The sequence below is a fragment of the Salmo salar genome, chromosome 28 (assembly GCF_965601325.2).
Source record: "Salmo salar chromosome 28, fSalSal1, whole genome shotgun sequence".
In the NCBI taxonomy this organism is placed as follows: domain Eukaryota; kingdom Metazoa; phylum Chordata; class Actinopteri; order Salmoniformes; family Salmonidae; genus Salmo; species Salmo salar.
In genome coordinates, this window is record NC_138318.1 from 18,611,369 (window position 1) to 18,625,666 (window position 14,298).

General features: G+C 46.6%; 1 protein-coding gene across 6 annotated transcripts in view; it reads right to left on the reverse strand.

The window, feature by feature from the left end:
• bahcc1b (BAH domain and coiled-coil containing 1b) overlaps positions 1–14,298 on the reverse strand; it is a 75,484-nt gene that overhangs the window by 46,673 nt on the left and 14,513 nt on the right. For all 6 annotated transcript variants that reach the window (XM_014179744.3, XM_082970508.1, XM_082970507.1 and 3 more), the window contains exon 2: positions 13,929–14,257. In XM_014179744.3, the coding sequence (XP_014035219.3) occupies positions 13,929–14,208 (280 nt within the window). In that variant the 5' untranslated portion in view covers positions 14,209–14,257. The remainder of the gene's footprint in view (positions 1–13,928; positions 14,258–14,298) is intronic.

Consider the following 14,298-nt stretch of genomic DNA (forward strand, 5'->3'; position numbering starts at 1 on the left):
TCCCTAGTATACCCCTACTCCGTTATACCTAGTATACCACTACCCCGTTATCCCTAGTATACCACTACCCCGTTATACCTAGTACACCACTACCCCGTTACCCCTAGTATACCACTACCCCGTTATCCCTAGTATACCACTACCCCGTTATACCTAGTATACCACTACCCCGTTATCCCTAGTATACCACTACCCCGTTATACCTAGTACACCACTACCCCGTTATCCCTAGTATACCACTACCCCGTTATACCTAGTATACCACTACCCCGTTATCCCTAGTATACCACTACCCCGTTATACCTAGTATACCACTACCCCGTTATACCTAGTACACCACTACCCCGTTATCCCTAGTATACCACTACCCCGTTATACCTAGTATACCACTACCCCGTTATACCTAGTATACCACTACCCCGTTATCCCTAGTATACCACTACCCCGTTATACCTAGTATACCACTACCCCGTTATCCCTAGTATACCCCTACTCCGTTATACCTAGTATACCACTACCCCGTTATCCCTAGTATACCACTACCCCGTTATCCCTAGTATACCCCTACTCCGTTATACCTAGTACACCACTACCCCGTTATACCTAGTATACCACTACCCCGTTATCCCTAGTATACCACTACCCCGTTATCCCTAGTATACCACTACCCCGTTATACCTAGTATACCACTACCCCGTTATCCCTAGTATACCACTACCCCGTTATACCTAGTACACCACTACCCCGTTATACCTGGTAGACCACTACCCTGTTATCCCTAGTATACCACTACCCCGTTATACCTAGTATACCACTACCCCGTTATCCCTAGTATACCACTACCCCGTTATACCTAGTACACCACTACCCCGTTATACCTAGTATACCACTACCCCGTTATACCTAGTACACCACTACCCCGTTACCCCTAGTATACCACTACCCCGTTATCCCTAGTATACCACTACCCCGTTATACCTAGTATACCACTACCCCGTTACCCCTAGTATACCACTACCCCGTTATCCCTAGTATACCACTACCCCGTTATCCCTAGTATACCACTACCCCGTTATACCTAGTACACCACTACCCCGTTATCCCTAGTATACCACTACCCCGTTATCCCTAGTATACCACTACCCCGTTATACCTAGTATACCACTACCCCGTTATCCCTAGTATACCACTACCCCGTTATACCTAGTACACCACTACCCCGTTATCCCTAGTATACCACTACCCCGTTATACCTAGTATACCACTACCCCGTTATCCCTAGTATACCACTACCCCGTTATACCTAGTACACCACTACCCCGTTACCCCTAGTATACCACTACCCCGTTATCCCTAGTATACCAGTACCCCGTTATCCCTAGTATACCACTACCCCGTTATCCCTAGTATACCACTACCCCGTTATCCCTAGTATACCACTACCCCGTTATCCCTAGTACACCACTACCCCGTTAACCCCTAGTATACCACTACACTGTTACCCGTAGTACACCACTACCCCGTTACCCCTAGTATCCCCCTACCCCGTTACCCCTAGTATACCACTACCCCGTTACCCCTAATACACCACTACCCCGTTATCCCTAGTATACCACTACCCCGTTATCCCTAGTACACCACTACCCCGTTACACCTAGTATACCACTACCCCGCCCGCCCCCCCGTTATCCCTAGTTTACCACTACCCCGTTATCCCTAGTATACCACTACCCTGTTGTCCCTTGTATACCACTACCCTGTTACCCCTAGTATACCACTACCCCGTTACCCCTAGTACACCCCTACCCCGTTATCCCTAGTATACCACTACCCTGTTATCCCTAGTATACCACTACCCCGTTATCCCTAGTATACCACTACCCCGTTACCCCTAGTATACCACTACCCCGTTATCCCTAGTATACCACTACCCCGTTACCCCTAGTATACCACTACCCCGTTATCCCTAGTATACCACTACCCCGTTACCCCTAGTATACCACTACCCCGTTACCCCTAGTATACCACTACCCCGTTATCCCTAGTATACCACTACCCCGTTACCCCTAGTAAACCACTACCCCGTTACCCCTAGTATTCCACTACCCCGTTATCCCTAGTATACCACTACCCCGTTACCCCTAGTATACCACTACCCCGTTACCCCTAGTATACCACTTCCCCGTTATCCCTAGTACACCCCTACCCTGTTATCCCTAGTATACCACTACCCCGTTATCCCTAGTTAACCTACCCCGTTATCCCTAGTATACCCCTTCCCCGTTATCCCTAGTATACCCCTTCCCCGTTATCCCTAGTATACCCCTTCCCCGTTATCCCTAGTATTCCCCTACCCTGTTACCCCTAGTATACCCCTTCCCCGTTATCCCTAGTACACCACTACCCTGTTACCCCTAGTATATCCCCCCTACCCCGTTATCCCTAGTTTTTCCTACCCTGTTACCCCTAGTATCCCCCTACCCCGTTACCCCTAGTATACCGCTACCCCGTTATCCCTAGTATACCACTACCCCGTTACCCCTAGTATACCCCTACCCCGTTATCCCTAGTATACCCCTTCCCCGTTATCCCTAGTATACCCCTACCCTGTTACCCCTAGTATACCCCTTCCCCGTTATCCCTAGTATATCACTACCCCGTTATCCCTAGTATATCACTACCCCGTTATACCTAGTATACCACTACCCCGTTATCCCTAGTATACCACTACCCTGTTACCCCTAGTATACCCCTTCCCCGTTATCCCTAGTATATCACTACCCCGTTATCCCTAGTATACCACTACCCCGTTATCCCTAGTATACCCTACCCCGTTTTCCTTGTATACCCCTACCCTGTTACCCCTAGTATACCCCTACCCTGTTACCCCTAGTATATGTCCCTACCCTGTTACCCCTAGTATACCACTACCCCGTTACCCCTAGTATACCACTACCCTGTTACCCCTAGTATACCACTACCCCGTTATCCCTAGTATACCACTACCCTGTTACCCCTAGTATACCACTACCCCGTTACCCCTAGTATACCACTACCCTGTTACCCCTAGTATACCACTACCCCGTTACCCCTAGTATACCCCTACCCCGTTACCCCTAGTATACCCCTACCCTGTTACCCCTAGTATACCACTACCCCGTTACCCCTAGTATACCACTACCCCGTTACCCCTAGTATCCCCCTACCCTGTTACCCCTAGTATACCCCTACCCTGTTACCCCTAGTATATAAACCCCCACCCAGTTACCCCTAGTATCCCCCTACCCTGTTACCCCTAGTGCCCTACCCTGTTACCCCAAGATGAGAGTCTGCTGGTTCTCGGCATTTGATTGCTTACAGACGGCAAACAGCTGTTTCCACATCTGAGTCAGATGCTGATTTGAAAGAAGAACGGAAGTTGTGCGAATGACTCAAGTGTTAAACAGTGGATTGCAGAACACCATCTGCCCTGAGACATTAGAACCACCTTTTCCCAACCCCTGGTCCATGGACCGGCATCCCCAGTCTCTGCTGACATCACTGTAGTCCGTTTTCAAGTTAAAGAATCAGGCTCTGATTAACCCATTAGGAGAGGAAGAAATGTCTCCAGAATCGTAACAGCCGAGTTCTTCTGGCTAGACCTCACCCAGCCCACAGTGGTGGAAGGAACAACCATATATGGGCTTTAAGGAAGTAAAGGGATGAGTGAACTTTCCATGTTCACCATAGTAACAGGATGTGGGGATATGGGCCATCCGAGTCCACACTAATGAAAAGCACAAGGGTGGATGATATTTCTGGAGAGCCTGTGGTGATCTGCCTTTACTGCAGGAGACTGATGGGAGTCAATAGTGCAAGAGTGTGTGTCTAGTCTTCACTCCTTGGCCCAGATTTGTCTCTGCCACACCTCTTGTCCATTCAGCCTCTAGCACTGGCTGATTCAAAACACACATGAACCATGCAAAGAGAGGAGACAGACAGAGAGAGAGAGGAGAGAGACAGACAGACAGACAGACAGACAGACAGACAGACAGACAGACAGACAGACAGACAGACAGACAGACAGACAGACAGACAGACAGACAGACAGACAGGCAGACAGACAGACCGAGAGAGAGAGAGGAGAGAGACAGACAGAGAGAGAGGGCGAGAGAGACAGACAGAGAGAGAGAGCGAAAGAGACAGACAGAGAGAGAGAGCGAGAGAGACAGAGAGAGAGAGAGAGAGGAGAGACAGACAGACAGAGAGAGAGCGCCCCTTTTTAAGAATCTGAAATGAACCCCTTTTGGGATTGGTCAAAACAGTCAGTAAATCCAGTATTGCCAATGCTCTGTTCTGAGTGGAGGTAGGAGTTGTGCATGCTTATCTAAATGTAGAACAAACCCTGTACCCACCTACTCAACACAAGCACCCTCAGAGCACTACATCTATAACAAGCATCACTGTGTGTGTGTGTGTGTGTGTGTGCGTGCGTGCGTGCGTGCGTGTGTGTGTGTGTGTGTGTGTGTGTTGTGGTTTATGCATGCAGCACTTTGCTTTACCTAAATAGAATATTAACGGCGCTCTGCACAGGTGTCAGTGTGCGTGCACTATATCTACATCAAGCATTAGCGCGTGTGTGTCTTCAGTCATGTGCCAGTGCATGCAGCATACGAGAGGGGGATGGGGGAACGGTGGACGGAGGTTTGTAGGCTAAGATCATGAGAGATAAAGCAAATAGGAGAGGGAGAGCATGTGAGTGAAAGAGACTGAGTGAGAGAGTTGAGTGAGAGCGAGAGAGCAGTAGAGATGAGGGAATGAGAGAGAGGAGAGAGAGAGAGAGCAGTAGAGATGAGGGAATGAGAGAGAGGAGAGAGTGAGAGAGAGCAGTAGAGATGAGGGAATGAGAGAGAGGAGAGAGAGAGCAGTAGAGATGAGGGAATGAGAGAGAGGAGAGAGAGAGAGAGAGAGAGCAGTAGAGATGAGGGAATGAGAGAGAGGAGAGAGAGAGAGAGCAGTAGAGATGAGGGAATGAGAGAGAGGAGAGAGAGAGAGCAGTAGAGATGAGGGAATGAGAGAGAGGAGAGAGAGAGAGAGAGAGAGAGAGAGAGAGAGAGCAGTAGAAATGAGGGAATGAGAGAGAGGAGAGAGTGAGAGCCTAACCTAACCTCATCTATATATAAGCTATTAAGCAATCTAGTCCCATTTCATATTCCCTGACTTCGGCAATATTTACATGGGAATTTCCTGCCAATAAAGGCATTATTGAAGGGGGGGGTGGGGGGGGGGCATTGAATCCAAAGAGGTTTGGGTACAACTCACAGACAGACACACACATAGACGTTTCTCACATATGCACAGAAAAACACTGACTGATAGGCACACATTCGACTCCAGCATGCATAAGTAAGCACAAAAACACACACGTAATGCATGCATGCAGGCTTCCAACATAAAACACATATTCTTATGAAAATGATCGAAAAGGACAACAGATGATGATCAAAGTGACAAGAAACTAAAGACAAAAAGGAGGAGAAATACTAAACTTGCAATCAAAGATAGAGAGAACGAAGCAAAAAACGAGAGTTTGGTTTTAATCAGTGAACAGCCAAAATGTAGATAGGCATACACACAGGCACAATGAGTCCCCAAAGGATTAGGACCCTGGCGGCAGGGTGTGTGTGTGTGTGTGTGTGTGTGTGTGTGTGTGTGTGTGTGTGTGTGTGTGTGTGTGTGTGTGTGTGAGTGTGTGTGTGTGTGTGTGTGTGTGTGTGTGTGTGTGTGTGTGTGTGTGTGTGTGTGTGTGTGTGTGTGTGTGTGTGTGTGTGTGTCCCATGAGACTGATTATCCATGAATGACTGATGACAGATCTTTGTTGTTTTTTTCTCTCTGTCTCTCTCTTTTCTTGTTTCCTCACCCTCTTTCTCTATCTCTGCACTTGGGTGAGAGCTTCCAGGAGACAGGAACACACTCACAGATCTGCATGTATATTCAACAGAGGATCCTGAATATACTTAACGCTTTCATGTGTTACGGTGTACCGTTCCACACTGTTCCACACAGTCACTTCCTTGTATGCACACAAAACATACACACTCGCTCACACACACATCTACACACACACACACACTGGCCATTGCTGGACCAGATAAACAACAGTTTATACTCAAACTTTATGGATTTATGTAACCCTCATGGCCAAGAAATATGTTCCAATATAGAGTTGGTCAGACTGAACAGTTTCCAGTCCATACAGGAAAAAGGGCTTGAGAGATAGAGTACATTTGATAAAGAGTTAGTCATGGAGAACAGGGGGGAAAGAAAGGAGAGAAGAGAAAACAACAGAATAGAATCAAATAAAAGGATCATGCGCCCTCAACTTCACGCAGATCCTCCATGCCCTTTATCCTCACTGTCCCTCTATCCTCCATGCCCTTTATCCTCACTGTCCCTCTATCCTCCATGCCCTTTATCCTCACTGTCCCTCTATCCTCCATGCCCTTTATCCTCACTGTCCCTCTATCCTCCATGCCCTTTATCCTCACTGTCCATCTATCCTCCATGCCCTTTATCCTCACAGTCCCTCTATCCTCCATGCCCTTTATCCTCACTGTCCCTCTATCCTCCATGCCCTTTATCCTCACTGTCCCTCTATCCTCCATGCCCTTTATCCTCACTGTCCCTCTATCCTCCATGCCCTTTATCCTCACTGTCCCTCTATCCTCCATGCCCTTTATCCTCACTGTCCCTCTATCCTCCATGCCCTTTATCCTCACTGTCCCTCTATCCTCCATGCCCTTTATCCTCACTGTCCCTCTATCCTCCATGCCCTTTATCCTCACTGTCCCTCTATCCTCCATGCCCTTTATCCTCACTGTCCCTCTATCCTCCATGCCCTTTATCCTCACTGTCCCTCTATCCTCCATGCCCTTTATCCTCACTGTCCCTCTATCCTCCATGCCCTTTATCCTCACTGTCCCTCTATCCTCCATGCCCTTTATCCTCACTGTCCCTCTATCCTCCATGCCCTTTATCCTCACTGTCCCTCTATCCTCCATGCCCTTTATCCTCACTGTCCCTCTATCCTCCATGCCCTTTATCCTCACTGTCCCTCTATCCTCCATGCCCTTTATCCTCACTGTCCCTCTATCCTCCATGCCCTTTATCCTCACTGTCCCTCTATCCTCCATGCCCTTTGTCCTCACTGTCCCTCTATCCTCCATGCCCTTTATCCTCACTGTCCCTCTATCCTCCATGCCCTTTATCCTCACTGTCCCTCTATCCTCCATGCCCTTTATCCTCACTGTCCCTCTATCCTCCATGCCCTTTATCCTCACTGTCCCTCTATCCTCCATGCCCCTTTATCCTCACTGTCCCTCTATCCTCCATGCCCTTTATCCTCACTGTCCCTCTATCCTCCATGCCCTTTATCCTCACTGTCCCTCTATCCTCCATGCCCTTTATCCTCACTGTCCCTCTATCCTCCATGCCCTTTATCCTCACTGTCCCTCTATCCTCCATGCCCCTTTATCCTCACTGTCCCTCTATCCTCCATGCCCCTTTATCCTCACTGTCCCTCTATCCTCCATGCCCTTTATCCTCACTGTCCCTCTATCCTCCATGCCCTTTATCCTCACTGTCCCTCTATATTCCCTCACCTCTTTGTGAACCCAGGACCTCTCCATCCATCTAAGACCCTGACATTAACACACAAACACTGCTCAATGGACTGCATTACAATATGAATGAGCCAAATTAATCAAATAGAGCTGAGATGCAGTAAACAAAGCTGACATTAACCTAATAAGAAGCACACACATTTCAGCTGTACATTTCAGGGCCATTTCAGGTGGCTATCTCCAGGTATTGATGGTTGCTGTAGTGAGGGTTGCCGTGGCTGCATCTCTGGACACTAGTGTGTTTTTCAGGTGCCAGACCAGCCGCCCAAGGAGGAATCCCGTCGTGGATGACATCATGTCTGTCCCTGTTAAATGATGTCATCGCTCTGGCTCATGTAAACAGTGGCAAGAGGTAGCAATCCACAATAACACCATTAACACCAGGCACTGTCCGCCTGCACACACACACACACACATACACACACACACACACACACATACCGGTACACACACACCTCCCCTTCATCCTAAAGAACAAGAAGCACTTTTAGCGTTGTGTTTTGCGGGCTGTTTAAAATGCAATTTTTCTCTCATTCTCTGACTTCAAAGGCGCTGCGCTGAGCTCTTACTCCCTCTGCCAAATCCTCCAATCGTTTCTGATTTAGTGAGCTGGCTACGAGCCGAGAGAGACCGGGATGGGCTATTAACAACATCGGGGGGGAGCGATCTAGAAAGAGATTGAGTGAAAGAGAGAAGTACAGACAAGAGAGAGAGGGGATGAGAAGTAAAGGGAATTCCTGCTGGTCTTTTCATTCATATAGATCTTCAGTCATCGTCCATCAGTACACATCCCAGAATTTTACAACCAAAAACTGACTGGTTACATTACGTTAATACGTGCTACAGCAGCGCTACTGACAAACACCCTGCAGAACAGATGCAGTGTAGAATTAGTCACCCCATACAACAACATACCTGTGTGTGTGTGTGTGTGTGTGTGTGTGTGTGTGTGTGTGTGTGTGTGTGTGGTGTGTGTGTGTGTGTGTGTGTGTGTGTGTGTGTGTGTGTGTGTGTGTGTGTGTGTGTGTTTGTAGTAGTAGAAGAGGAGAAGAGCTCTTGTACACCGTCTCCAAGCGTAGGCTAAACCACATGATCCCCACCACCAACCCAACCCAACCACCCGCTAACGCTACCACCACCATCTCCAGCGCCGTAGAGGGGGTTGCCTCAGCTGCCATGCCCCATATGAAGTCTTCTTCCCTGGGGAGGACGGTGAAGGGGGTTGGGGTCTGTCTCTGTCTCTGCCTATGGCTGAGCAGATCTGCTGACTCATCACTGACACACACACACACACACACCACTTATGAGCCAGCGTGTTCCCGCGGAGACGCTCGGATGAGTTGCCGGGGACGACGGTCCGTTCTGTCAGGCGGCGGTAATCTGACTGGATTATCAACCAGGTGGAAACGCTCAGCCACTCTCGCTCTCTCTCTCTCTTCCCCCTCTCCACTCCTCCTTTCCCTCTCTCCTCCTAGCCTCCCCGCTCCACTCTCTCTCCATCGTCACCCTCCTGCTGTTTTCTACCCTCCTATCCTGCTGTTTTATTCCCCCTCTCCTCTCCTCCTTTCTCTCCCTCCCTCCCTCTCGCTTCTCCCTCCAACTGCTCTCTCTCTCTTCATCCAGTTAACTCCTCTCTTCCTTATTTCCTCCTCCTCTCTTACTCTTCCCTTCTCACTCATCCCTTTATCCTTTCTTCATATGCTCATTCCTCTTCTCCTCCTTCCCTCCTCCTCCTTCTCCTCCACGTATTACAACAATGTGAGTAGAAATCTCCAATAGTGAGACCTGTGGTGGGTGATAAGGGCCGGTGTGTCGGGCTATAAAGAGACACATTCTCCCTGCTCACGTAGAGGCTTTTAAAACTGTTCTAGAAAAGATCCACGGCTATCCTTTTAACTATGATCAGAGGCCCACTCCACTGTTCTCCTCCACTTTCTAAAGACAGACACACAGACACACACACAGACACACAGACAGAAGGCACTAGCTAGTCTGCCATTGGATTGGGGGGGGGGGGGGTAGAGGGGAGGGAGAGAGAACAGGGTGTCTCGTTTCTGCAACCGTGGCGATCAAAGTCATGGCACCCCAAGGCTAGAGCACCTGAAACACCTTAGCCAATCAGCTTGCTCGCTGGCTCTGAGTCGCAACGAGAGCTGTTACAAGAGCATCAGGATGACTGGACAGGGCTGCGGAGTGTGAGACAGCGTCTGATACACGCACACACACACACGCGCACACAGCGCACACAAACACACACACACACACAGCGCACACAAACACACGACACACAGCACACACAAACACACGACACACAGCACAAACACACGACACAGTGTAGGAGCCAGCGCTGACATAACTAGACACAGCAGTTGAGGAGAAAGGAAGAGAGACGAGAGGGAGAAAAAAGGGGGAAGAATAGAGCGAGAGGAAAAGAGATAGATTAAAGAACGAGAGAGCCAACGAGAGTCTGACAGCCAGGTCTGCAGGTCTCTGAAACATGATTATTACAGCACTAAGCCTGAGCTGCTGTGTGTGTGTTTGTGTGTGTGTGTGTGTGTGTGTGTGTGTGTGTGTGTGTGTGTGTGTGTGTGTGTGTGTGTGTGTGTGTGTGTGTGTGTGTGTGTGTGTGTGTGTGTGTGTGTGTGTGCTTGTGTGTGCATGTAGTGCAGCTTCAAGGGCACAATGACTACATCAGAGTTGGCCTCTTTCCCTCTCAAAAGCGTGCACCCCCCCCCCCCCCCCCCCCCCCCCCCCCCTGACTGAGAAGAGAAGTGACACACCTGTGCATGGACAGGCTCAGCCACACCCATAGCACACCTGTACAACTATACACCTCCAGACTAGACAACTGTGTCTGTCTACACACACACACACACACACATACACACACACACCTGCACTGAAACAACTACTGCCTAGAGGCTAACATCACAGAGAGGGGGGAGAGAGGGAGAGAGAGAAAGAAAGAAAGAAAGAAAGAAAGAAAGAAAGAAAGAAAGAAAGAAAGAAAGAAAGAAAGAAAGAATGAAAGAAAGAAAGAAAGAAAGAGAGAGAGAGAGAGAGAGAGAGAAATGCATACGAGAGAAAATGGATATGAGGAGTAGAAAGACAAAGAGTCCTAGTTCAGATATCAAACTCTCACTGCCAACGCTATATCACTGGTGTTCATCGGAGGGGCTGAGGTTTATAGTTATGCTATATAACAGTTATAACTCAGTCACCTCGTCAACAGACACCATGCTGATCCTTATAAGGACATGGACGTTATAGATGGATCATGTTACAGATTTAGAACAAACAACAATGACAAAAGAAGGAAATTGTCATTTTTCCTCTCCATATCTAAAAATGAGATTCTGGAATTACCCTGCTGCAGAAGCAAAACATTGGTGAATCTCTTTGTGTGTGTGTGTGTGTGTGTGTGTGTGTGTGTGTGTGTGTGTGTGTGTGTGTGTGTGTGTGTGTGTGTGTGTGTGTGTGTGTGTGTGTGTGTGTGTGTGTGTGTGTGCGTGTGTGTTTTGGCAAGGGAGTAGTCCCAGGGAGAGGAGATCTAACTAACCCCCAAACCCTGAAACCCTTTCCTCCTCCCCCTGCCTCCCCCCTGCCCTGCCTGCACCTCACATCACATCAACCCCCTGCCCAGAGGCCTAGGCCAGGCAGACAGCTATCTGAATCTCAAGGGGGGGGGGGGGGGCAACACAAAGTTCCCCCTCCCCAGCCCCATTACACCAGAAGCCCATCCAAAAAACAATCCCCATCAGAATGTCAGTAGGCCATCAGGAATAATGAAGGAATACCGAAGCTCTGGTATTCTAAATATAATAAAATACAATGTCAAGCACTTTGAAAACTATATAAATGTTAACAGACTATATAAATGCTAAAAGACTATATAATAGCATTTAATATCGTTATTATTATTACAATAATATTCTGTGGTAAGATAATAGCCTCACCACCAAAATGACTGTACAAGTTAAGAGAGCAGCCAATTCCTAACACTCTCCAAATACACAGCTATATATGCTGTAAGATGATCATAAAGGCAACAGGACAGATGTGCACATGAGCAGGATATTGTATGTGACCAGTGTCGTCTAGATATGGCCTCAGTAACCTCAAAACTTTAGAACTATGGTTAGAACACCAATCACCTTCAAACTTCAGTATTTTAGGGTAAGAAGGGGCCCAAGATAACCCAGGCAGGCATATACACCACTCATTTACTACGATATTAGTCTTTTCTCTATTGAGGGATTAAATTATATACAAACAATATAATAAAATGTCCCTTAGACCTAAAAAAAAGTCATAATTATAAAATATTCACAAACAAATTATTAAATAACGTTATGGAAATATTTTACATTAAATTGACTTGGCATAACTACTGAATTCTTCTGTGCCAAATAGCAAAGTCCTAAAACTTCTAAAGATTATTATTTTTTAAGCCCCAATTAACCTATTGAATAAGACACCTGCAAATAATTGTAACGCAAATTGTTCTGATAAACATGAGTGGTGAGAATAAATACAGTCTCTATTTCATTTGTCAATTTAACCATAATTCTCATCTTCTTTTATTTTGTTATTTTTACTTCATTCAATCTTCATTCAAAAGGTATAGTCACGACATTTTTATTTACAAAGACGGCCTGGCATATCTTCTTTGAAAGTGATGAAAAAAAGAAACGCATATGCCTATATGACTTCCTTGGATGTTCTTTCTAGTATGCCATCAGTCTCGTAGATTTAAGGCATATATGCTGTCTACGATGTCGTTCACTGTGAACCTCGCCTATTACAGGAGAGACAAAACGATTCAAATGCATCATTTAATTGATAGGCGTAATATATTTAGACCAACATCTATGGCTGGAAAAGTCATTTTCAGAAATATTAGGACAACAACACAGGTTCTTAATCTCAACATAATAAGTCATTCATGTGATTTCACTCAAGACACATTTATTTTAGATTTCTACACACATCCGCTAGGTTATATGATTCAATACATGATTAGGTGCAGCAGACACCCCTCCCCCAACCTACACACACAGACACACACCTAACCAGTTCCCTCCCCGCTTCTCCTCCTCCTTCGGGGCAGGATACCAAAGCTACTTTTAAAATCTAATGCATGCACTGTCAAACCATTCTCGCCCCGTCACGTCCGTGCTGAATAACAGAAACTGGATTTTCTGGTATTACGTGCACCTCTATTAGCGCGAGCTCCGCTCCCACCGGACTGATCCCCGGTCCCAGACACAGGACAGTCCCGGGGCCTCACGGACAACCGAATGGAACGCACCAGCTCGCGCTTAACCCCTTCCACCTCACACGCACCACACTCACCCAAATAGGCCTGCAGTACAGAGCCTGCGCACATACACAAATCATTTTAGCAAATAACAAATGATTGATGGTAAATAAGGCAATATTAAGTTACAAATGGATTAAAACCCAATTATAATAGTATGATTAATCCATTTAATTAAACTGACATTTTTGAGTGAAACTATCAAACCATATAAAATAAGATTCCATGTCACTTGAAAGCAAATCAATTATAATAATAATAATCCCATAGATTTCTGAATAATCACATCATATTTCTGAATTATGCAATACTCTAGGTTATAATAGGCTGTAATCTAAAAATAGGCCTAACGTTGTATATTGTGTTCTTAATAGAAATCGTCTCGTCTAGAATAGGCCTAATCTCACTAAATTTGCAATTCAACAAAATAATCTTATTTTGTGCTTAGTTTGACAAGATGCACGATTCTTTTTCATATTGAAGTACACTCCCACTGGGCACAGACATCAATTCATCGTCTATTCCACGTTGGTTAAAAGTAATTGAATTGAAATTACGTGTAAACAACGTTATTTCAACCAGTGTTTACCCAGTGGATCGGTTCTGACCAGGTAAGTAAGAAACAACACTAAACAGTTCAATAAAACGTCATTTTGACTAAAACTGGAACATTAAATATCTAAAGAGTCCACAGCAAGTGCTAATTTCCTGAATGACCACATCGACTAACTAATTTCCTTTTCCAATAAATTCTCGTTCTTCACTGAAAAACGTCAAGAGTTAAGTTTTTAAGGGGGTGGGGGGGGTGGGGGGGGGGGGGCGGTAAATAAGACAATATAAACTGTCTGTAGGTTAGCACTTTCCAGCAGCCAAAAAACACCTTAGAGGATTTAATACAATTGTATAATTCATCTTATTTTGCATAACAAATTCGTATTCACACCAACCTGAATGTGGGGCCATGGAGATGTGAGAGGGATAGTATTTTCCGGGCTGGAAATGAGCGGGGTGCTGCACGGTGCTGTGGCCGCCAGGAGCTATCCGAGAGGCGGCATGGTGAACCAACGCGCCCCGCTCTGTCAAGAGGTGGTGTGGAGGAGCGAAATCCCGGCTTTCCATTCTGTCGAGAAGAAATAAATCCCCCAATCCAGAGGAAAAGCCAGAAGCATCGAACGCTTCCCAGATGCAATAATCCCTTTTATGAACTTCGGATAGGTCGTCTTGCATTCAGTCGAGTTTCTGCCTTGCCGACCAAAAAGTATGTCCCGGTCATGTTCTACAATGAGAAAAAACAAGACCACGTCAATGCACTGAAAA